Source organism: Callorhinchus milii, unplaced genomic scaffold (assembly GCF_018977255.1).
Source record: "Callorhinchus milii isolate IMCB2004 unplaced genomic scaffold, IMCB_Cmil_1.0 Scaffold18, whole genome shotgun sequence".
Classification (NCBI taxonomy): domain Eukaryota; kingdom Metazoa; phylum Chordata; class Chondrichthyes; order Chimaeriformes; family Callorhinchidae; genus Callorhinchus; species Callorhinchus milii.
The window spans coordinates 5,878,766-5,903,815 of NW_024704759.1; the positions used below are offsets into that span (position 1 = coordinate 5,878,766).

General features: G+C 44.3%; 1 protein-coding gene across 2 annotated transcripts in view; it reads left to right on the forward strand.

Moving 5' to 3' along the window:
- The first annotated feature begins 1,935 nt into the window (after positions 1-1,935).
- The window catches only part of vapb (VAMP (vesicle-associated membrane protein)-associated protein B and C), a 41,086-nt gene continuing 17,971 nt past the window's right edge, over positions 1,936-25,050 (forward strand). For both annotated transcript variants that reach the window (XM_042341779.1, XM_042341780.1), the window contains exons 1-2: positions 1,936-2,011; positions 13,546-13,698. In XM_042341779.1, coding sequence (XP_042197713.1) covers positions 1,954-2,011; positions 13,546-13,698 — 211 coding nt within the window. In that variant the 5' untranslated portion in view covers positions 1,936-1,953. The remainder of the gene's footprint in view (positions 2,012-13,545; positions 13,699-25,050) is intronic.

Here is a 25,050-nt window from a genome sequence, read left to right on the forward strand (position 1 = left end):
GGCACAGTTTGGAAAGAGGCTTTGGGGACTCCAGAGTATGTGTTGGGCGGTAACTGCTGGAGTTACACCATCTAAAAGCACAAAGTTTGCCATTGAAGGTACTGTCTGGCAAGGTACTCAATGTTTGTCCAGCAAGAACCACCTTGCCTGCTAAGGCTTTGACTTGCGGGGTTAACAGGAGCTGAGTGGGAAGAAGAATTAATGAGTGTGAGTGGGTGGGTGAGTAGGTGGGTGGGTGAGTGTGAGAATAATAATACTTGCATTTGATATAGTGCCTCATCAAGTCTTCGAGACATTTCAAAACGCTTCATAGGAAATACTGTAAAGTGAATTGATTGTATTTTGTGAGCAAAATGCGGTGGCCAATAATTGTGCACAGCAGAGTGACAGTGAGTGAATGTTAGAATGAAAAAGTTGGTTAGGGTGAGTGAATGTGAGAGTGAAGGGGTTAGGGTGAAAGTGAGTGAGTGTATTGGTGGTGGGCGAAGGACAAAATCAATGATTCAGTTAAGGTGAAGGACTGGGTTTGAATGAGGGAGAGAGTGAGTGACAGAGAGAGTGTGACAGTGAGAGTGAAAAAGGGAGTGTGACAGTGAGTGTGTGTGTTAGTGAGAGAGCGTGACAGAGGGAGGGTGGCAGTGAGTGAGTGTGAGAATGAGTGAGTGACAGAGAGAGTGTGACAGTGAGAGTGACAGAGAGTGTGACAGTGAGAGAGAGAATGACAGAGGGAGTGTGAGAGAGAGTGACAGAGGGAGTGTGACAGTGAGAGAGTGAGTGACAGAGGGAGTGTGACAGTGTGAGAGAGAGTGACAGAGGGAGTGTGACAGTGTGAGAGAGAGTGACAGAGGGAGGGTGACAGTGTGAGAGGGAGCGAGAGACTGAGGGAGGGTGACAGTGAGAGAGAGTGACAGAGGGAGGGTGACAGTGAGAGAGAGAGTGACAGAGGGAGTGTGACAGTGTGAGAGAGAGTGACAGAGGGAGGGTGACAGTGTGAGAGGGAGCGAGAGACTGAGGGAGGGTGACAGTGAGAGAGAGTGACAGAGGGAGGGTGACAGTGAGAGAGAGAGTGACAGAGGGAGTGTGACAGTGAGAAAGTGACAGAGGGAGAGTGACAGTGAGAGAGTGACAGAGAGAGGGTGACAGTGAGAGAGAGAGAGAGTGACAGAGGGAGGGTGACAGTGTGAGAGGGAGCGAGAGACTGAGGGAGGGTGACAGTGAGAGAGAGTGACAGAGGGAGGGTGACAGTGAGAGAGTGACAGAGGGAGGGTGACAGTGAGAGAGAGAGTGACAGAGGGAGTGTGACAGTGAGAAAGTGACAGAGGGAGTGTGACAGTGTGAGAGTGACAGAGGGAGGGTAACAGTGTGAGAGGGAGCGAGAGACAGAGGGAGGGTGACAGTGAGAGAGAGAGTGACAGAGGGAGTGTGACAGTGTGAGAGTGACAGAGGGAGGGTAACAGTGTGAGAGGGAGCGAGAGACAGAGGGAGGGTGACAGTGAGAGAGAGAGTGACAGAGGGAGTGTGACAGTGAGAAAGTGACAGAGGGAGAGTGACAGTGAGAGAGAGAGTGACAGAGGGAGGATGACAGTGAGAGAGTGACAGTGTGAGAGGGAGTGACTGAGAGAGAGTGACAATGTGAGAGGGAGAGTGACAGAGGGAGTGTGACAGCGAGAGAGAGAGAGAGAGAGAGTGACAGAGGGAGTGTGACAGTGACAGAGAGAGTGTGACAGTGGGAGAGGGAGAGTGACAGAGAGAGAGAGCGACAGTGGGAGAGGGAGAGCGCTGCAGTGGTGCTGACGTCAGGCGGGTTGCGCGCGCCGCTGTGAGTGAGTGAGTGAGTGAGTGAGAGCCGCCGCCGCCGCCGCCGCCGCTCCCCCTGAACCCCTGAACCCACCGCCGCCGCCGCCCTCAGTCCCCCCCCTCCCCCCCCCCCGCACCCCGAGCCCCCACACAGCTATGGCCCCGCAGGAGCAGGTCCTCGTCCTCGAGCCGCCCAACGAGCTGAAATTCAAAGGTGAGCGGGAGGGGGCGCGGGGGGGGGGAGCCCGGGGGGGGAGAGCGGGGCCGAGCCCGGGGGGGGGAGCCCGGGGGGCGAGCCCGGGGGGGGAGCCCGGGGGGGGGGGAGCCCGGGGGGGGAGAGCGGGGGGAGGGGGCGCGGGGCCGAGCCCGGGGGGGGGAGCCCGGGGGGAGCCCGGGGGGGAGCGCCGGGGGGAGAGGGAGCCCGCGGGGGGGGGGGGAAGAGAGCGGGAGATCGGCCGCGCGGACGCCCTTCAAGGCCGGGGCCCAGACCAGCCGCGGGCCGCCCAGGAGGCCGGGGCGGGGGGGGGGAGGGAGAGAGAGAGAGAGAGAGAGAGAGTGTGAGAGGGGGTCTTCAGCGCCGTCTCCTTGTGGGCCTCGGGCCTGCGATGCCGTTGCCGCGGCGGCGGTGGTGGGGGTGAGGAGGAGGGGCGGGAGCCCGGGGGGGGCACCTTACCCGTGGCAGCGGGAGGGCGGGGGGTGGGGGGGGGTGTGGGGGCTGTGGCTGCAGTATACGCCGCGCGGCGTTTGTGCGCCTCTCCTACGGCTCTCGCTTTGGAAACCGGACGACAGGCGGTGTCGGGACGGGACCCCCCCCCCCCCATCCCCTATTCCGATGCGTTTTTTTTAATGGAGGGAGAGGGCGAGGGGTGGGGTGGGGGTGTTGGTGGGTTGGGGGTGGGGTGGGTGGGTGTTGGGGGGGTTGGGGGGTGTTGGTGGGTTGGGGGTGGGGTGGGGGGGTGTTGGTGGGTTGGGGGTGGGGTGGGGGGGTGTTGGTGGGGTGGGGGGTGTTGGTGGGGGGGTGTTGGTGGGTTGGGGGTGGGGTGGGGGGTGTTGGGGGGGGGGGGGGGTGTTGGTGGGTGGGGTGGGGTGGGGGGTGTTGGTGGGTTGGGGGTGGGGTGGGGGGTGTTGGTGGGTTGGGGGGGTGGGGGGTGGGGGGGTGTTGGTGGGTTGGGGGTGGGGTGGGGGGTGTTGGGGGTGGGTGGGGGGTGTTGGTGGGGGGTGTTGGTGGGTTGGGGGTGGGGTGGGGGGGTGTTGGTGGGGGGGGTGGGGGGGTGTTGGTGGGTTGGGGGTGGGGTGGGGGGGTGTTGGTGGGTTGGGGGTGGGGTGGGGGGGTGTTGGGGGCTCAGTTGCAGTTGATGCCTTGGACTTGGCTGTGAGTGGGTTTTTAACGTCGGCTTTTTAACCTCTGATCCCTTTTTTTTGCAAATGTCGACTCCCCAAAATATGCGCCTTGTGGGGGAGGGGGACGTCTACCCGACGTGAAAGGCGCAATACACATGTAATGTGTTGTTGTTGTTGTTTTACCCCCTCCTCTCTCCCCCTCCTCTCTCTCTCTCTCACACACACACACACACACACCTCTCCACCCACTGCGATTTTATCTGCATGATGAAAGGTTGCCACACCAAGGCATTAATTTCCTCCCTCTTGGTTTTCCTTTCATACCGAACCGCCCAGTGGAAATACTTGTCCCGCGCCTCTTCCCGCCTGAGCCCTTGCTCTCTCTGCGTGTTGCGTCTTATGAGGAGCGTAGGAAACGCTTTGATCCGACTCGATGTCGCGGCAATCGCAGGACGCTTCCCGGGGTTGGTTTCAGCCGCCAGTTTGCTTAAAAAATTATCATTAAAAGCCTTTGTTTTCGGGCAGTCCCGGTAACCGAAAATTGTAGGCATTAAAGATCCCGTGGCACAACCTCGAAAAGAGGAGGTTTCTCACTGTGTCCTGGCCGCTAATCCCCAAATAATGTACATTTGTGGGGCATTGCAGTTCGCAATTGTGCCACTGCATTTGCCTTCAAATACAGAGTCACTCCACTTCACACTAAATCTTTGATGCACTTTGTGATGTCCTCCTGATGTGAAATGCGCATTACCAAATGTCGGGATTATTATTACTCCCTTTGCTTCTAACCTCTGATTAATTTCCTTTCACCAGTTGCTAATCCATTTTCAAATCTTGCTTATGACACCCACTTTTATTAGTTTTTAAAGGATTGTTTTCAGTAGAACTCTCACTTTCCACTCCCAAAATGTCTGAGATTGATCCACCAAGATCTACCCTTCTTGTTGGCTGTCATTTGTTGCATTATGTTCATATAGCTGACTTCCATTTTGCTGCTTCAGACTGTTGATTCAGTTAATTTTCCAATCGAGATCAGGCCTAGTTGGTCTACAGTTGCCAGGTATGGACTGGTTCCCCTTTCTTGAATATGGTAACATTATTTGCTTGTTTCCATTCATTTGGACCTCCTCAGTTTTCGTTGATATCCTCAAAATAACTGCATTTGCTTCATAAATCCCCTTGCTTGTTTCTCTACATGCCCTGAGGTACTGTTCATCTATCTTGGGGATTTCCTAGCCTCGTTGAGTTCCCTTCTTGAACCTGTGCATTGCTAATGTCAAAGTACTTTAGCTCACACAATGTTTGGAGGAAGCCATATTGTTTGTGTCTTTCCTGGTCGGAAACCTTCGTGAAGTCAGTAATTGTTCATGTGTTTTTCATTGATCTTTCCTTTTGGCCTTAAGTTTCTGACTGCCACCTAGCTTTTATGTGAAGAGGGCTTGTCAGCATGCATGTACAATGTTTTGTGAAACAGTGTGCTGTGAATAGTATAAACATTGGATCTTCTTTGCAGTTATGCGCCAACTGAACATATTGGGTGGATTAGGCAATAAAACGTAGCACTTTATGCATTTAATCTGCAGCAAAGATTCTAGGGGATGTTGAGCAGATAAATATTCAACAACAACAAATTGCATTTATATAGCACCTTTCACATCGGGTGGATGTCCTTGTAATATAGTTTGTAATAGCTGTTTCAGGTTTTACATTGTAATTTTTTCAATAAGAAACTTAAAACTTTTTTTTAAACTTTATGCTGTATCTTGCTTGTTGAGTTACTTTCAAAGGTTATTATCTGATAGGGAATATCCCTTTTCTGATTTCAGTTACTTGCAGCATTGAGTACATGTTGCTTTGCAAGCGGCTGTGCACTGTGAATCAGGCTCAAGAATTGAAGCGATTCCTCCAAATTAGCAGCATACTTTCTACAATTAGAATTTATATCTGTGTCCAAAATCTAAATCCAAACATTAACCACAATTGGTAAAATTGTAATTAATTTGTCTACTGTCTAACTGGATGTTGGATAACAGGGTGGGGGGGTACATGGCTGAGATTCAACTTGTGAACTCATTGGTGGAATAGTCCGCTGATGAGAAGGGGAGTAGCGATGATAACAGTAAAATTGCAGTCTGGTTGGTTCAGTGGTGTAGTTTTTATCAAGGTTTCGTAAACAAGTCCTAGTAGCACAAGGGAATGATTGTTATAATGAGAGGCTTTTAATAGTAAGTTTGCAGTATATTTAGGAATTTGAATTTTTATTATGATTAGTTTTTATTCTTTGTAATAAGCATATCTCTGTCTCCTCCCATAACGATTTCAAGTACGCGCTGATACTAGAGATGTGTGAGAATTTAGTAAGTTGCCATTCCCCCTGTCCTTGATCCCGACATCCAGGTCGAGTCCGAAACACTGATTGTCCAGCGCCTTGGGATGTCCTACCGACATGAAAGGTGCTATAAAAATAAAATTTTTGTTGTTTGTTGTTTTTGGTGTTAACTTAACTTGAAGAGTTGCCCTCACTTGTAAAGTCTCTCTTACGGTCTAGAGTGAGATCAGGATGATTGTAAATGGGATCCTGTCGTGGGGCCCCCGTGTCGTGTAGCAGGATTGGTGTAACGTTGACGTATGGAAGTTCTTTGTACCTCAGACAGCTGACAGCTTGAAAGATACTATTACTCTGAACAGCTTTTCCAATTGACACCCTCCTGGTCAAGAGGCTGCATAGATCCACAATTCTGGCTGAAGGCCGATGCACATTGGGAAAACTGCAAAATCCGTGGCTCAGCTGGTAGTACTCGTGTAGCAATACTGTTTTTCAAAGTGTTTTTTTCTTTCCTATTGCGTCTCTCCGGTTTACATGTTGCAATGGGCGCAAAATATAGTTTGTTAAAAAGCAGTGTGACACATCAGTGGAACCAAAGCCTGTAATCTTTTCTCATTTTGCACCAGGACAGAAGCTGTCCAAATACATTTCCCCTATCAGAATATCAGCCATTTACCAACGCTGTTCGTTCCAAAGTTTAAATTGGGTGGAAACTTGAGGGTTAAAGAACAAGCAGATCGCTGGTATGAAGTGCCACAGCAAATTAGCAAATGGGCCTTTTCCCAAAAGTTTGGTGTTCAGATTTCACTACTTTGTGGATCAAGATAAATTTTTCTAGGAAACTGCTAAAGTATGTGTCTTGACCTCCTAACCCCCTACCACCCTGTTCGCTCCCTCCCTCAGCGGGCTCCCGCCTGCTTCACGTCCCCCGCCTTGCTCGCCCCACTATCGGCAGGCGGGCCTTCCGCCACTCTGCACCCACCCTCTGGAACTCCATCCTGCAGTCCCTCCGTCTCGCAACCCCTCCTTCGCCACCTTCAAGACCCACCTCAAGACCCTCCTCTTCGACTGTGCTTTCGGTCTCCCTGCTTCCCCCCCCCCTCCCCGCCCTCCATCCTCCCCCTCCCCGACCCTCAGGTCGGGTCCGAAACTCTGTCTGTCCAGCATCTTGGGACATCCTCCCGACGTGAAAAGCGCTATACAAATGTAATTTTGCTGTTGTTTAAATTTGTCAATGTTCACTGAAAATATACAGTGAGCCCACAATGCAGACAGCGAACAGTCTACATGCAAATATAGATATTGTACCAGTTTCACTGAGATGGTTATGAAGGTGGGGACAGAATATTTGGAATTGATGATAATAATAGATTTGCATTTTAATTTCTGAGCCTTTGAGAAGCTTTTTTTTATCTACAATAGCAATATTTTAATTGCAAAAAACAGTTCTTTTAATTGTAATCATGCATCTATCTTAAACATGAAGGATATATCTGTTGACCCCCTCTCTTTTATAAGGTAGGGTGGGTTCACTCCTCTGCAGCGTGCACTGCTAAAGAGGGCCAGATATTCCTTTGCAATTGTCATTGAAAGTAGATTTTGATCTGCGCTTAGATTGTTGGTGTTGGCTTATTTCAGTTTCTTTCCTTTTCCCAACTGAGCATAGTCTTTCCATTCTGCATGGCTTTCAATCCAATAAGTGGCTCCCAACTAAGGCAAGCTGTTCTGAATAATAGATTGTCTTCATGTTGCCAGCTGTCTTGATTCATGAGGCAATTTAGTTCAGTTGTTAGCTACCAAACTTGAGGATATTTTCTCTTTAACTCTGTTAAAAGCACCGATTATTCAGTTGCTATTGTTAAATATTGGTTGGAAGGTTCAGGTTGTCATCCAAGAAAGGAAAGGTGGCAGGTTCCCATTTGATTGGGAAACATTGACAGTCGAAACACTGACTGTCCAGCGCCTTGGGATGTCCTTCCGACATGAAAGGCAGAGTCTTGGGGGGGTTGGCTGAGGTTGAATAGGTTTTAACCTGGTATTATCTTTCCAAATAGAGGAAAACAATTCTTTGTAAAAATTGACATTGATTTTATACTTTCACAGAAACTTACTCCATACCATTCAGTGAACATTACAGTCCTTATACTTTTTTTTCTCTCTCCCGATTCCCATTTTGTGCCACTAATTAACATTTAAAAGTCCAATTAAAATGCTTCTTTCTGCTCGTTTCATGAATCTATATTTGACTGACCAGGTTTGTTCGCCATGGAGCTCCTCCCTTCTGCTGGATAATGGGTGTGTAACAAGGCAACCCAACAAGAGGAAAGCTTGAATTGTTAAACAGAAGTGCATGGTTGAATGACTCCTTTAAATGTATTCTTGGCTTTCACTTAAATACGAGCAGTGATTCCTTTTTTTTATTAAAAATATTTCTAGATCTGTAGTGAGTGTGGTACAGTTGATGCGAAGAAGGTGATGAAGTGAAGATGCTAATGTTATGAAGACCTGAGTTGCATCACATTGTAGTATAATGATGCTGTCTATTGAACACTGGAATGCTGTGAGGTCTGCTATGTGATTAATACACATTCTGCTGGTGCGAAGATCTATATACTGAACAAGCAAATGGCCATTATAAACAATACTAGCTTATTCAGGAATTGCCCACTACCAACCACTCCCTCATCAAAAAATTATTTGGAGTCATATAATGCTGTATAACCTTTGGGTCCTATGTCATTATGTTTATCTTAGAATTGTAGATTGTTTCAGCACAGAAGGCCATTCAGCACATCATGCCTCTGGCATAGCTACCTGTTTAGTCCTTCCAGCTTGCCTTTTGCCTACGTTTTTTATGTTTTTTCTTTTCAAGTATCTGTTGTACTGTATTGCCATTTAAAAATTCATGTAGATTCTGGTTCAACCATCGTGTTTAGTAGGACATTTTGTGTGTGTGTGAGTGAATAATCTTACCTCTCCCTTTGTTTTTGCGTAAAATGATTCTAAGGACAGCCCAGATGACTTCCTGCTTTATTTATTTAAAACCTATTTAAAGAAAGTCTTTTTTTTCATCCTCCTGCTTTGTGGTACAGCATCTGCCTTGTCCTGTGTTCTTCTGAGGTTTTCATTCTGCTGATCCATGACAGAGCTGCGATCAGGGATCAGCAGTTACTGCAGCATCCCACTGCTCAGCCATTACTCGCATTTTCTACTTACAGTACTGTTGGCTGTTGCATTATTGCAGGACGTGGGGAATACAGAACTGGTTTTGCTATATATGTTTTTAAATGGTTAAAAAGAATTATTTTGCAGGCGCATGTGAACAAAAAGTATGTTGTCCTGTTATTACAAATAAGGCTGTTCCAGTAAGCAATGGTGGGAATGTTGAATAGACTATAAATTAAATGGATGCCCCCTAAGCTACTTTCACTCTCTGTTTTGAGACTGCTTACCTGGCAGAATCCCTGTGAAGCTTTTTTGATGCACTCTGGAACAATATATTGTGCAATTTAGAGCGTCTGTGAAATTGCTCGATAAAAATCCGCAATGCACACGGTAGAGATATTTTGTAAACTTTTACTCCTTGGAAAATACAGAAGCATCGACATATCAGAGTGATTGTGTAGCTGTTTGTTTTTTTTTGTTCATTAACGGAAAGCCAAATCCCATCAGTGATGAGGGCTGTTCCTGTACGATGAGCTACTAATGCAGAGAGGAAACCTGTTGCTTTCTTCCGTCCCAGAGAGAGGGAGATTTGCAGTGCGAGTTACTCCATACTGTGCTCGTACCTTCACAGCAGCTGGTTACAGAGATGCTTTGACAGATGCCTCTGAGACAGTAATCTGGGAACAGTCTTAAAAGGTAATTTTGGTAATGGAACCGCAGAGAAGGGTGAAAGGTGAGATCTGTTTCCTGCATAAGCATTACAGTGAAGCTTGGATTAAAGTGATGGTTATCTTTAGAAATTAATGCAGTATTTTGTTCAACTTTGCTTTGGAGTTCAATGAATTCAAGATGCCCTCTGTGCAAAAGAGTCTGAACAGAATGGATTATAATGTGTGCCCGTGCACTGATGCAACAAATGGGTTTTGATGATATTAAAATAAGAGCAAGTGTGGATTTTTAAAAAGTTATCAAATTGCTTGCTTGATTGACTTCAGCTTTTTTGTAACTTAGTTATTTAAAAGAGATGATTCAGATGGCAAGAATGGCAGTGATGTGGGCTTGCTGGAATGTGGCATCATGTGACTGACGCTGTAGTAATATGAGTTTTCAGTTCATTTCCAAAGGCACCAGTATCGTGCTCTGCAAATCTGCACCTTTATGCATTGTGTTCACCTGGGTTGGTCATGATCTGAATTTTGAGGAAGTTGCAAGAGGTAGTTGGGGGTAAATCAGTGTCAAATATTCTAATGGTCCCAGTCCAGGACCTTCTGTTTTTAGATTCGGGCCAGTGGAAAATATTCCTCTGATCCTTGTGGACTAGTGGATTCACAAAGGAAAATAAGTGTAGTTGCTCAGCTTTGTGTATCGTAATTTGTGGCTAGGGTTACTAAATATTAAAATGGAAGTCACAGTGACAAGAACAGACCTAACAACAGCATCTCATAGCCTCATCTGAGCAGTGAGCACCCTTTGTATAACCCAATATTTGATTGATCATTAGTCAACACCTGTATATTGCTCCATACTACCAAGTGACCATCTCCGTGTTTCCAGTTAACACCTTATTAACAGTATTCAACATTCCCCCTATTACTTACTGGAACAGCCTTATCTCTGAGCTCAAAGCCTCACATTGTGTAATCCGACACTCAAGTTCAATCCACATGAAATCAGCCTTGAAGCTCTGATGTTTACATTTGTTACAGCCCCCCTGGTGGAGATCAGTCAGTTTACCAACATAAAAATCTAGGCTTGAAATTTAGGAGCATCTCGGGGCTAATTGATCTCAATTCAGAAGCAGTTGCTTCAGTAATCATCCTTTTGTAGAGCTAATTTTAGCTCCTACTCCAATTAGGCCGTATAATGCAGCAGGCTTCAGTGTGTTAAAAGGGGAGGACAGCTCAATGTTGAATTTTCACAGCATACTGTACGTGGAGTAGCTGTGACTTTTGCCGGTGATATTTTGTTTATTGAAACTGTATTGCCCCCTCTCAACAGAGCTGCTGCAGTCTACCTGTAATTAAATCCTGCATTTCATGGAGGATTTTGCAAATTTTTCATGTTCTTTGTACTCACTGTTGTGTGGATTTTAAAGATCAGGTGCAATATGTTGAACTACACAAATGCAACATGCAAAATGTACCTCAGTCCCAGCAGCTGCTTTAAGAGATGTTTAATCAGGAGCCCATCAATGGGAGCATGTTTTTTGAAATATGCATAAAGTTCCTACTGCAAGTGTTTGTTGAATTTGATGGAAGCTATTTACAGAAGTGAACAGTCATTGTGTGGATTCTGTCAGTTTCAGTGGATATTATATATTATAAGATGGCCTGTAGTAGTGAATAGCTGCTGGTTTGTCATGTTAAATGGTTTTCCTTTTCTGCGCAATTGTATGTCAGCCTGGCACAGTTGGTACACTCTGAGTCAGAAGGTTGTGGGCTCAAGCTCCACTTTGGGACTATGCCATCATAGCCAGACAACATTGATTATTTACTTTATGGCTGTTAGTGGGATACTACCCACTAAAATGGCTGTCACCAAAATGCAGTTTACAGTAAATCCTGTGAACCGCTTTGACATCCTCCTAATGTGAAAGGCACTGTATGAAATGAAAGGAAATGACTTATTAATTGTTGTTTGCTGATCTTAAAACAGATTAACCAGCACCAGAGAAGCCCAGCCAGGGGATGTAATAGAATAGTGTGACAGATTGTGTGAGGTAGAAATTGTTCCGTGAAAAACAGATGTTTCTTAACCATGGCTTAATTGTTGACTTCTGAATAATAAATTCAATGTTGATTGTTGCCTTTTGTTCAGATGACCATCAAGTCATCCAGCTGCTCAGATTTTGCCAATCTTGGCGGAGCAGGAAGTGACTGGACAGATTCAGGGCTCCGTGCTTGGCTGAGTGATAACAGAAATAGCAGAGAAATTAAAGGAAATGTGTGGAAAAAGTTAATGGAACGCAAGTTCAGTTCTGAAATCCTGGGAAGGAAGATAGTGGAGGGGGTTTGGTGGAATCTGAGTAACTTGTATCAAAGAGTGAATTAATGAATAGAAGGACGGTGCACAACAAAGCAAATAATTATTTCTAGGTCAATCTCAATGACACTACAACTTGAGGTAAATCCATATTTGAGGATCAAAACAGTCAAGCGGGAACAAAGTTTTACATCTGTTCTTGACTGGGGAATTAAGTATACCTTTTTTAAAAAAAGAAACTAATTCCCATCAAAATAAATCATATTACAAATGTCATTGGGACGCCCTGTAATATCGATTGTTTTAAGCTTTTGTTTCCCCTTGTTGACCCAGCACAAAATATTTCAAGACTGTCGACATGTTTAGTTAGCACATTATGCCAGGAGGAGGTAGGAGCTAGGCAATTCCTACCCTCACAGTAAAACATGGCAGGTCTGAATCGCACAAAGTTGCTCATCCTCCACCACTCTCTCCTGGCTGCTAAAAGCTCCATTTAGCGGTTGCAAAATGACCGCGGGCCTTTTGAGAAGCAATACAGCACCAGGCTGTATTCCTGTACTGTCAGGAGTACAGAAGCAGCATTAAGGAAAGAAAAACCTCATTGGGATTTATTTAAAGCTCTGAAGGTGTTTTTCCTTTTTCCCTGGATATTTGTGTTAATTCCTGTAAGATTATATTTAGACCATCACCGTTCAACGTTTTCAAGTGGGAACCTGGCTTTGAAAAGTTTTTGAAGCAGACTATATCGATCATTTGAAATGGCAAAACAACAGTGTAAATAAAATTTCAGAAGCCCTATGGGTAGATGATTGGAAATCTTCAGATTATTGACTTTTGTGCCACCCTCATTCTCAGTAAATCCTTCCAGCTACCACTCTGAGTTAATGACTGCCCTCGCTCTTTATCTGGCTCAGTAACTCTCTCAGCCAGTCTTTCTCTTCCCTCTGCATCCCCCCACGCCCCCAGGTTATCAGGTGTCCCGGTGTTGAAATTGTTAATAACAATTATGTTCAGTTTCAATACTGTTGAGTGGAAGTCTCTACTCAGACTGATAGCACATTTATACCAGCACTGGCTACTAGGTTGCCTCCTTTAATCGTATCCAATGATCATCACTTATGGTTATAAGGTTGACTTCATTGCTAAGCGTATTGTGTATTATGCAGTGATCTACTATTCCGTATGTGCATCGCATGGGAAGTGGGAGAGTGCTGTGGACTGGGTTAAAACATTCACTTCTGAAATTAGGGTTGGGGGAGGAGGGGGAAGTGAGAGTTCACATAACCTTGAGAAGTGGATTCAAATACTGCTAATAATAATAATAATCTTTGCATTTGATATAGCGCTTTTCACGTTTTCTAGACATCTCAAAGCGCTTCACAAAATACGCTGTAAAGTGAATTGGCCGTATATTTGTGGGCGAAACGCAGCAGCCAATTGCGCACAGCAGTGTCCCACAAGTAGTTGTGGATTGAAAATGACCAATTTTTTTGTTTGTTTTGGAGGGATTATTATTGCTGCTTTCTTTTGGGATCTGGATTAAAATCCAAACCAGATAGCTGAAGATCATCCTACCTTGTGTTTTACATGATCAGTGAAAATAATCTGCCCTCATCTCACCTCAGAATTCACAATAATCACAAGAGCGATCAATAATAATCCTTGCATTCGATATAGCGCCTTATCACGACTTCGAGACGTCTCAAAGCGCTTCACAGAATATACTGTAAAGTAAATTGACTGTATTTTTGTGGTGAAACGTGGCAGCCAATTGCGCACAGCAGTATTCCCACAAACAATTGTGGACTGAACTGATCAATTTATTATTATATGGAAATGTGCTTTTCCAAACGGCAAAGATTCTTCCGATGTTAGGGAATCAGATACTTCTAGTGAATGTTTTAATATTTAAACGTCTTTCTCTTTTCTTCCAGGTCCTTTCACAGATGTTGTCACTACAAACCTGAAACTAGCTAACCCTACAGATAAAAATGTATGTTTTAAAGTGAAGACCACAGCTCCACGCAGGTATTGTGTGAGGCCTAACAGTGGTGTTCTTGATGCAGGAACTTCAATCAATGTTTCAGGTATGATGTGCTGCACTACAAGCATTGCTTTAGCTGTTGGGTATCCAGGCACTCTTGCCTATTCTGGATGACTGTTTGTGTGGATTAATTCTGAGGCTTTGGAATGAATTTGAGTTGCTTTAATACTTGTTGGAATTGGAAAAGAAGAAAGAGCATTCATACTACAGTTCAGCCAAGGCTAGTTGGAATAATATCTAGCTGTTGTTCTGAGGTGAGTGTGCCAAGTGTAACTGCTGCTCTCGATGTGAGGTATTGTAACCAATGCATTCCTGCCCTCTGCTTTGTTGCCTTCTGGGGTATGGTATGGTTACAGCTTGTTGCAGCACCAACATGGGGTTGTGATGGACTGGAGGGTTCCGGGTTCTACTTGCAGCCACCTGCATAATTTATAGTCTCTTTGTTGTCAATGAGGTGCTCAGTGGCATCTTACACAGGAAGCGGGCAGTTTGAACATCATGATATCTTTGGGTTATTTTGTGGGCCTGGAACCAATGATCGTGATAGCAGACTGCTATATGGAGAGAGCTATGGGGAGAAACTGGAGTGAAGGATGCCCAGATTGAAGGACAACACTTTCAAAGTCTTTCAACCTTGTTGCCCAAGTGTTCAGATTAAATAGGCAGTGTAAAATAAGTAAACATTTATTTATTCTTTCACTCATTTTAGTTCATTAGAAATTAATGTTTTTCATGTCTGTCAGACACCAGGCTGACCAAACAAAAACATAAGAAAATAAGAGATGCTAAACGAAAAAAGACCAAGGTCCATCTAGTTCGCCTTCCACCTTCCTGGCGGTCGCATGCACATGAATCCCAAACTACCTTTGTACTGTATCTCATAATGTTATTTCATAAAAGAAAAGTGTCAAATCTGTGTTTAAAAGAATCAACACTTCCTGCTTCAACTGTCTCCCTAGGGAGCCTGTTCCACAGGTTCACTATTCGCTCACTGCAGTAGTGCTTCTGGTTTTACTATTCTGGAAAGTTGAAACAGCCTGTCATGATCCATATTGTCTTTCCCTTTAGAATCTTAAAGACAGCAATCATGTCGCCTCTCAATCTTCTCTTTTCCAATGTGAACACGCCCAAAAAATGGTTACAGTATTGTGAAAAGATGCTAGCATCGCAGGTATTGAATTTCTTGGCTTGGGATACTTCAATTTGGCAATGAGGATAAAATGTACAGTGGAGCTGCTCATTGACTGGATTCCTTGCTGGTTTGGGTGAAGCAGCTTGCTGCCTAGACAGGAGACATGAAGTGCTGTCCTCCACAGGCGATTGCCCCAATATCTTCTGTTATTTAGGAAGTTGTTTTACTATATCCTTTAGATAAAAGACCTTACTTTTCAACCGCGCCTTTGGTCACCTTCCTCTCCCTGGCTCAGTCCCGCTACTGTGTAGCGCTCTAAGACCCCGTCCGGCGTGGAGGGCCCTATATAAATCCAAGTTGTTGTTGTAGAATCAGTAGAGTGTGATAGGGAGACCATGTTTCACATTGCGCATATAATGCTTCAGGAAACGCTCCAAGGTGACCTACTAGGCAATGAAATGTCAGAATTGAGTCAATCCTCTATCGTGATAGTTCATCTGGTTCCTGAGTCAGATGGGTCTGCAATACTGCAGGGCGTTGCTGGACAGGCCAGCCAGTCTGGTACATCAGTAGAACTTGGAGGGGCAGACTGCTCCCTGGGGGTCAGGGATTCTTCCCACTCAAATCCTGTTAACCCCACGAGCCCAAAGCTCTAATGCAGGTGTTTTCAAACTGAGGGCGTGAACAGATTACTGAGTAAGAATGTTTCTTACCAGCATTTTACCCAAGTTGGGGAGGGCAGGGGAGGGGAGAAAAGCCAAGTGTGAGGCGAGGCCAGGTTTCGGAGAAAGGAAAAACAAAAAAATGCCGGTTTGTTCTGTACCCTCTGTTTGAAATATTGGTTGCGAACCAGCCTGGGGAAAAGAGGCCAAGGAGGACACGAACCGTACCTATGCGAACATAGTATGTTTGAAAAAGACAGTGCTGCGCATGGGACATTAAACTTTGAAGTGGGCACAGCGCAGAATTTTTTTAAAAAAAACACTGCTCTAATGGGCAGAGTGGTCCTAGCTGGAGAAGCAGTGGGAAGTGGGAAGACGATGCTTTCCAGGCAAGCTGTGCGATTCAGCTGTTAAACAGTACCCTAATGCACACTCTGAGGTCTTTACTCTTGCCAACCTGTTTCTCATAGTCTCTGGAATTAGGTAAGCAGGATGGATCCTTCTGGAGAGAGAGTGCGCATTCCAGTTCAAACATGGGAATTTTTATGGGTAGGTAGCATACATGGAACTCTGCTGGCTTGGATTCTCTTATGCACGGAGATGGGTTTTTCCATGTCACCACTAACCAAAAATCCTCTTCTTCCCTTCCCCAAAGCAGTAAACAACAACAACAAGATTACATTTGTAATAGCGCCTTTCACGTCGGGAGGACGTCCCAAGGCGCTGAACAGCTTCTATTTGCAAGAGGAAACCGTTAGAAACAGTGGCACCAATAGTTAATACTCTGGGTCAGTGGGAGTCTTGCATTTCAAATTCCATGTTTGTCCTTCCATACTGATTACACTGTTTGGACCGAGTAGTACTCGCCTGAGTGAATGAATTCCATTGCCTGAGTGTTCCCATTTGCACCGCACTTGTTTGTCAACGTTCTTTCCAACCTTAAACCAGCAAACCATTTTTGTTCTGGTGGTGAATCAGTTACAGAAGCTACAGAATCTGGGTCTGTTCACTGGGAAAAATAAGGCTGCGGGGAGATTATACTGAAGTATTCTAGATCTTAAAGGATATCGATAAACTGATCATTTATAAGCAAAATTTCTACAAGACGGCAAAGACTCAATCTCAAGTGAAGTAGAACAGACTGTTCAGGTTTAATTACTTTGATCAGAAATAGAAAAATGTGGAATAAAATATCCATGGAAGTGGTGGGGATAGATTGTAATTGATTCAAGAGGGACTTGGATATCTGTCTGGAATGCTGTACTCTGTCCAGCGCCTTGGGACGTCCTCCCGACATGAAAGGTGCTATACAAATGTAATCTTGTTGTTGGAAAGAAATCAATTGAGGTAGATGGGAAATATTTTGGGTATATTCCTTTTAATTTGGAAGCAGCGAGATGAGCTGCAATTGTTTTTCAAGTCTTATATGTTACTATGACTGAGTTTGTGTGGACCAGTGACTACCTTAAACCTGTCAGTCTAATGCTGAATACAGTTCTATTGCTGCTCATACTATGTCTCTTTAATCAGAGCTCTGTACTCTCTTCCGAATGTATGTGACTTTAGATGAACCCGCTTAATTTTCTGCTACATGCCAGAAATGAACAGTTTATCCTGCGTGTTCTCGGGTCACTAATTTCACATTGGATTGCTGCCAGTGTTTTCACAGCTGCTGCTACTTCCACTATATGATAGCTCATAAACCAGTATTGTATATAGAGATGTTGAGGACTCATTAGCTCTTTATCCAGTGAGGCAGTTGAATAATGTATCATCAGCATACTTATATTTATAGTGACTTGCTCTTTGCTGATTGAGCGTGAGCTCAGGGTTGACTTACTGTTTCTTGCCTCTAAACATAATTTGTTGCCTTTGCTGCCTTGAACACCAGAACAAATCAGGTGATATAAGGAACTCCACAGGCAGGAAAATCATTGAGGTGAACTCGCACACATTAGAACATAAGAACATAAGAATTAGGAGCAGGAGTAGGCCATTCGGCCCTTCGTGCCTGCTCCGCCGTTCAATAAGATCATGGCTGATCGTCTCACCTAACTCTGATTACCTGCCCTATCCCCATATCAGGTAATCCCTCTATTTTTCAAGAATCTATCAGTCTCAGCCTTGAAAATGTTCAAGGACTGAGCATCTACAGCCTTCTGGGGTAGTGAATTCCATAAATTCACTACCCTCTGAGTGAAGGAATGTTTCCTCAACTCTGACCCTTAATTTTAAGACTGTGACCCCTGGTTATAGATTCTCCTACCAGGGGAAACAATCCCTCAATGTCTACTTTATCAGCCCTTTAAGAATCTTATAAGTTTCAATAAGATCTCCCCTAATTCTTCTGTACTCTGGAGAATACAGCCCCAGTTTATTCAGCCTATCCTCATAGGTCAGTCCCCTCATCCCAGGAACTAACCGAGTGAATCTACGCTGCACCCCCTCTAGGGCAAGTATGTCCTTTTTTAAATAAGGAGACCAAAACTGCACACAATACTCTCGGTGCGGTCTCACCAAAGCCCTATACAGTTGCAGCAAGACTTCCCTACTCTTATATTCTAAACCTTTCGAAATGAACGCTAACATGCCGTTCGCCTTCTTAGTTGCTGCTGCACCTGCAAACTAACTTTTTTCGACTGGTGTACAAGGACACCCAAATCCCTCTGAATACTAACTCTATCTAACTTCTCCCCTTCCAGAAAATAATCTGTTCTTTTATTCTTGCTACTTAGGTGAATAATTTCACACTTGCTAACATTGAATTCCATCTGCCACCTACTTGCCCACTCCCTGAGCCTATCTATATCTTGTTGCAATCTTTTTGCATCATCCTGAGAGCTCACTCTGCTACCTAGTTTAGTATCATCCGCGAATTTAGACACATTCAATGTCCTCGTCCAGATCATTGATGTAAATGGTAAATAGCTGAGGCCCAAGCACTGATCCTTGTGGCACTCCACTAGTTACATCTCCTGCCAATTCGAGAATGATCCGTTTATCACTACTCTCTGCTTTCTACCCAATAGCCACTCTTCTATCCATGTTAATATTTTCCCATTAATCCCGTGGGCCTTGATCTTGAGTAACAGCCTTTTGTGTGGCACCTTGTCAAATGCCTTCCTAAAATCCAAATATACCACATTGTATGACTGCAGAGAACTGCATTGGTAAATCAATGTGTTACACGAATGACTGGGATGGGTTTGGGTAAGGTTGTGTTTTGGGAATCTACTTGTTCTAAAGCTTTTGTATAACAGTGTTTGTATGATTGTCACGGAGGGAACCAAATAGTTGCTGAATTTTTCATCATGCTAGCATCAGCAGTTAGTTCAAAGGCCTTCGTGTGCACGGCTAGTCTTACTCTGCATGTTGAGCTGTGTGCTGATGACTTCAAATGTAAATTGAGCGAGTTCCTTGGCATTAAAATCCAACACAGCAGTCTAGGTTTAGCCTCTTGGCCTATTTCCTGTACATTGAGTTTTCAGCAGCCTTAACCAAACTGTGACAAGCTGTTGTGAAGTTATTGCATTATTGAATTGCTTGCCACTGTTTGTTGTGCAATAATAATTCCGGAGTCTGGTCTAAAGGTGTTCAATAAGTTATAATTTAATGGAATGTGTGCTCTTTACGTCAAACTGGTCGAATGGGGTAAGTTAATTTTTGCATTACTTTTAGCCTGGTTAAGCAGAATTCCAAGTTAGAAGGGATCTTGCATATAGATACAGTTAGAAATGTGAAGGGTGTTATATAAATGCAAGTTGTTGTTGTTCTGATCCCGTACACATTATCTGAGGGCAGCACTATGACAAAATGCCGAAATAGCTAAGAAATGGTAAAAAAATAATCTGCATCCTACATCAATTCAGCACTGGTTAGCAACCAGTTCCTGAAAGATCTGCGGGCAAATGACTTACAGCTCTCCCATTCATTTAATAATAATAATCCTTGCATTTGATCCCTGTCCGAAGGATTGGGAGGGCGATAAGATTTATTGAAGTATTCCTAGTTGTGGTGCTTGAATGAACACAGAAAACGTATAACTTGTTGTAATCTAATTGAAGAAACCCAGTTATGCAATAGGAGAGCAAAGTCCAAGTACCATACAGTACAATAGTTCAGATATTTCCAATGTTGCGGCCTATTTGCCCCCACTCTCTGGAACTCTATCTTGGAGTCCCTCCAACTCGCTCCCTCCCTCACCTTATTCAAGGTCCATCATAAGCCGTACCTCTTTGACTGTGCAGGTTTTATTGCACAGCGTCATTGCCCCTTGTTCTGGAAGGAGGGTTTAATTCATGGAATGGCAGGAGATGAATGTCTGTGGTGTTTGTTTCTCAGACTACATACATCACTGTTGATGTAGGCCCGATTAAAATCTCCAGAACATCTGGAATACAGAGCATCAAATTTAGCCTTTCCTGAGGCAATTCCAGTAAGAATGTACTGAATTTTCTTTTGTATTGTTTAATGCTTTTATATGTTAATTAATTTTTAGTTCAATGTTTTTGCCTTCATCTCATTATCCCTTCGTGCCCATCACTCGCCTGGTGCCTGCCTGTCTGTTCTGGTCCTCAGCACAGAAACTTCTTGTTTGTCAACCTCCAATGAGAGTGTCTTTCGCTGGCAGCCTTAAAGCAATTATTTACATTTCTAAACTGTGAGATATTGTTAAGCGTCTGTTTCTCATTTGTGGAGGTTTTTGAGACGTCTCCAATACGACAGATCTGCTGACTATCTGTGAAGTTGTTAAAAATATGCAGTTTCGTGGGGAGAGAATCCCTTCTGATACACTTCAAAAAGTGGATCAGAATGAAAAAAAATTGGCTCTCACTAAAACTTATTTGTTTTCAGATTGTTTTTAGGACCTCAGTTAAAGTGCCCGGATGTTTCGCTGATATGTGTTTTGCATTAAAAGCGGATTGGAGTTGCTATATTGACATTGCTATTCCCCCCATCCAATGTGTTCTGCTCAGGATGTGGCTCTCTGAGAGGCCATGTGAGGCTCATAACAACAACTCGCATTTATATAATGCCCTCCACGCCGGCATCGTCCCAGAGCGCTTAACAATGGTGGAGATGGATGCCAAGCCAGGGGGAGGGGGAAGGTGACCATAGGCACGGTCAAAGCGGAAGGTCTTCAGGCGCAACCTGAAAATGGGCAAAGAGAGGGCAACGCAAAGGGATTGAAGGAAGGAGTTCCATAGCTTTGAGGTCTAGTGGCTGAAGGCACGGCTGCCGATGGTGGAGCGGAGAATTCAAGGGACAAGGAAGAATCCGGAGCCGGTAAAGCGGAAGCAGCGGGTTTTGCTGTGAGGAGAGAGGAGGTTGGAGAGATAGGGGATGCCAAGGCGTGGAGGAATCTAAACACTAAAATGAGGATCTTGAAGTCGATCTACTCTGTGACAGGGAACCAGTGGAGTTTGGCAAGTGCTGGGGTAGTTGTGGTGCTGAGTTTTGTGCGGGTGAGAATGCAGGCGGATGAGTTGAATTTTGTGAATAGTGGACGAGGGGAGAGTGGCGAGGAGGGCGTTTGAGTAGTCCAGCCAAGAGGACAAGGGTTTCGGCAGCTTGTGGAGTGAGGTATTGTCAGAGACGAGCAATGTGGCAGAGGTGGAGGAAAGCGGTCCTGGTCAGGGACTGGATGTTGGGCAGGAAGGATAACTGGAGATCGAACCTGATGCCTAAGTTGTGCTCAGGTTCAGAGAGTTTTAAGAACAGATCAGGTAGGTTGAGGAGGTCTGAACCGCAGGACAGAAGACGTCGACGGGAGCTAAGGAGTGTGGCTTCCGTATTGTTGAAGTTTAACTGCAAGAAGTTTGCACTTATCCAGGCCTTGATGTCTGTCAGACAAGCTGAGGGGGTCGCAGCTGAGGAGAAGGCATTCAATGAGGCATTCAATGAGACATCAAATGGAAAATCAGACATGTCGGTGAGACACTAAACCGAGTGCGCTGTTCAGGTGGACATTAAAGAAAAGGAAGTTTCTCTCTCCCCGAGTCCTGACTGACAATCTCTCAAATAAATTAGCCTGTTTGTGGGACATTGCTGTGAGCAAATTGGCTGCTGTGTTTGCCCACAATGCTCATAACGTCTTGCAGATGATTAGATGGGATTACTGGATGGCTGCTCATTCCTGCACAGATGTGTTTCGCTACAAGTCCCCATGTTCAGTGTGCACAATCCTAGATGCTCCTTTGCTTTGAATATTAGCTTACTTAAGACAGCAGTGTTCATAACCAAGAGAAGTTAGTTATTTTTCAGCAAACTTCAAATTTGGTATCAGCCTGGCTCACCTGATGGCACTCTTGTCTCGTTTGTCAGATGTGACTTGCTTCATGCCTATTTCCCCGACCGTTGCCATTTTGCCCCCACTCTCTGGAGCTCCATTCCTGGAGTCCCTCCAACTCGCGTCCTCCCTTCCCTCTTTCAAGGCATGGCAAGACCTAACTCTTTCACCGCGCTTTCGGTCATCTTTTCACTTTTGCAGTGTCGGTCGCTTTAAGATATCCATCCGACGTGGAAAAGGCACTGTATAAATATTATGTTTCTGGAAGGGAAACGCAAAAATATTGCTTGTGTGGTCTGCAGATGTTTCTCAAATAGGACATCTGGCTCTCAGCAGGTAAACGGTTGGGCCACCCTGACCTATGTTACAGTGACAAGTTAAGCCAGGGTGGAGTTATTAGGAGTTTACTGCATCTCTCATCGACAGTGGTTACACATTTGTGTGAGAGCGAAAAGCTGAATTGTAATAAATATTCTGGCCATAAAGGCATTCATTCATAATACGATTAAAGGGATTTGGGTATCAGCCCGGCTCAGTTGATAGCACTGTCATCTCTGGGGTTGTGGATTCAAAACCCCACATCGCGGGGCTTTGAACTCACATTCTATTCTGGCGCTCCAGTGTGTGTTTGGGGGATTGCTCATTGTTGGAGGTGCTGTCCTTCGGATGAGACATTAAACCGAGTGCCCTGTTCAGATGGATGTTAAAGAAAAGGGAGTTTCTCTCTCCCTGAGTCCTGGCTGACATTCCCTCAAATAAAAAAGCCCGTTTGCTTCATGGCTGTTTGTGGGACATTGCTGTGAGCAAATTGACTGCTGTGTTTGCCCACAAAATACACAGTCACTACAGGATGCAATAAAATGCTGTGGGAAATGCTTTGGGACTGCACCCTGATGTGAATTGTGCTATATCAAATGTTTACTTTAAAGCCAAGTGACTGTATTTGTAGAGAAATAGGACAGTCAATTTGCGCACAGCCATAAAGTGAGTGAGTGATTTTATCTGGGGAGTTGTTCAGGTCACTGGGAGATAGAAACACCCTTCTTTTTTTGAATAATGCAATGGGAACAGGTAGGTCGGGGCTCGGTTTTGTATCTCATCTAAAGTTCGGCACCTTCGACAATGCATCACATGCCCAGCACTGCATTGGAGCATCAGCTTAAACGGAATGGGTTCTAAGCCTGAAGTGGCATTGAAACCAATAACCTTCTGACTCAATTGTGAGAGTGTTACCGATGGAGAATGTAGTGCTGGGGGGAGCACCACATTGTATTGTGGTAGGCGCCGTCCTGAGGATGGTACGTTAAACCCAGTTCCCCGTCTATTCAGGTGACATTAAAGATGGTAACTTGATGTTTTTTTTTAAAAAAAACTGTTAACTGATGGTCGTGTTAAGGGTGTGGGTTGATCCCATCTGTCTATTCAGGTGGACATGAAAGAGCCTGTGACACTTTTGGAAAAGAGTAAGAAGTTTCCTCCAGTGATCTAGCCAACAGTGCCCCAAATAAAATTGGTCATTCATTTCATTTTTTTTTGTAGGTCACTACTATGCGCACTTTGCAGTATATCCTGTAACACTCTTTGAGAATCCTCCTGACATGAAAGGTGCTATATCAAATGCAAGAATTTTTCTTCTTATTAAATAAACTATTTGATAAATCAGCAGGATGATCAAATGCTGTTACTGCCTTCTGCCCGACTGAAAAGTTAGTACATTTTATGTACAGTCTATGAAGTAAGACATCAGCACTAATTTACCCTGCATCCTTTTTCCAATTGAGCATTCATCCTTTGGAAAGTGATGGCAAGAACAGCATCCGTTTGGGATATGTTCGCATTATGTTTGTGTGTCAGTGTAGGATTACAAAAATCTGCATCTTATTGAGAACCACACTCCATCTCAACTATAGTGTCCAGTAAGCAAGCTGACCCCGTTCCACTGACTCACATATGGAAATTATAAGTCCAATCTGAAGTTTTAGCTTCATTGCAGTAGGATTCAGGAGCATAAGTTGAAACCGGATTCAGGACCACACTTTGGCAGCTAATAATAATAATAATCTTTGCATTTGATATAACACCTTATCACATCGTTGAGATGTCTCCAAGCACTTCACAGAATATACTGTGGAGTCCTGTAGCTCAGTGGTTAGAGCACTCGCCTCGCAAGTGAGACACCTGGGTTGAATTCCCAGCAGGGCGAAATGTTGAGCAAGTTTCCTTACTCCACACACCTCTGTTTACCTAGCAGTAAGTAGGAACCGGTTGTTAGTCGATTGGTGGATTGCTTTTCCGGGGGTAATAATTTCTTCNAAAAAAGTAATAATAATAATAAATTGATCACTCAATCCATAACTTTGTGGGACACTGCTTTACGTAATTGGCTGCCACATTTCGCCCACAGAATATACAGTCAATTCACTTTATATTCTGTGAAGCACTTTGAGACGTCTCGAAGACTTGACAAGGTGCTTTATCAAATGCAAGGATTATTATTATTATACTGTAAAATGAATTGACTGTATATTTTGTGGGTGAAACGCGGTAGCCAATGGCACACAACAGTGTCCTATAAACAGTCGTGAATTGAGTGATTATTTAGAGTGTCATATCACATCAAAACGGCTGCAAGTGTGTCGAATGTAAATACAGTGAAGTGTGGGTACTGTTCATGTCAGCAAATCCAGCAGCCATCTGTGACGTTGGCCAGGACATCAACAATAATTTCATGCGATCTTTAACATACAACTGAACAGACAGACAAACAGGACGTCAGTTTAAAGTCTCATCCGAAAAATGGCACCTCTGACAATGTAGCGCAACTTTATTATTGCACTAAAGTGTCAGCCGTACTTTAGGCTAACACTCAAATGCAATAGAAAAGCAGTGTTGTATTGATACTAAGTCATTTTCCTTGAATTTGATGCAGGGTCTTTATCACATCATTGAGACATTAAGTGCTTCATAGAATATATTGTAAAGTGGGCTGACTGTATTTTGTGGGCAAAATGTGTATATTGTCAGACCCTTGTATTTTATTCAGGAAGTAGACCAGTATAAAAGCCAGAAAAGCCATGTTGATTGATTGCATTTTGTTGCCTGTTAGTTTATTTTCAAATTGCCTTTTTGACAGAAAATAATAAGTGAGATTGTATAATGAACATTAATTTTCAGAATTCCTATGACTTGTAGAATATAACTGGTTTGTAAAGTAATGTTTTTATTACTTTTAATGTGCCTGTTAGACATTTCTAAATCTTGTATCTTTTTTGTTGTCAGATATTTATGCAGATAACACAGTGGTTAGGAAAC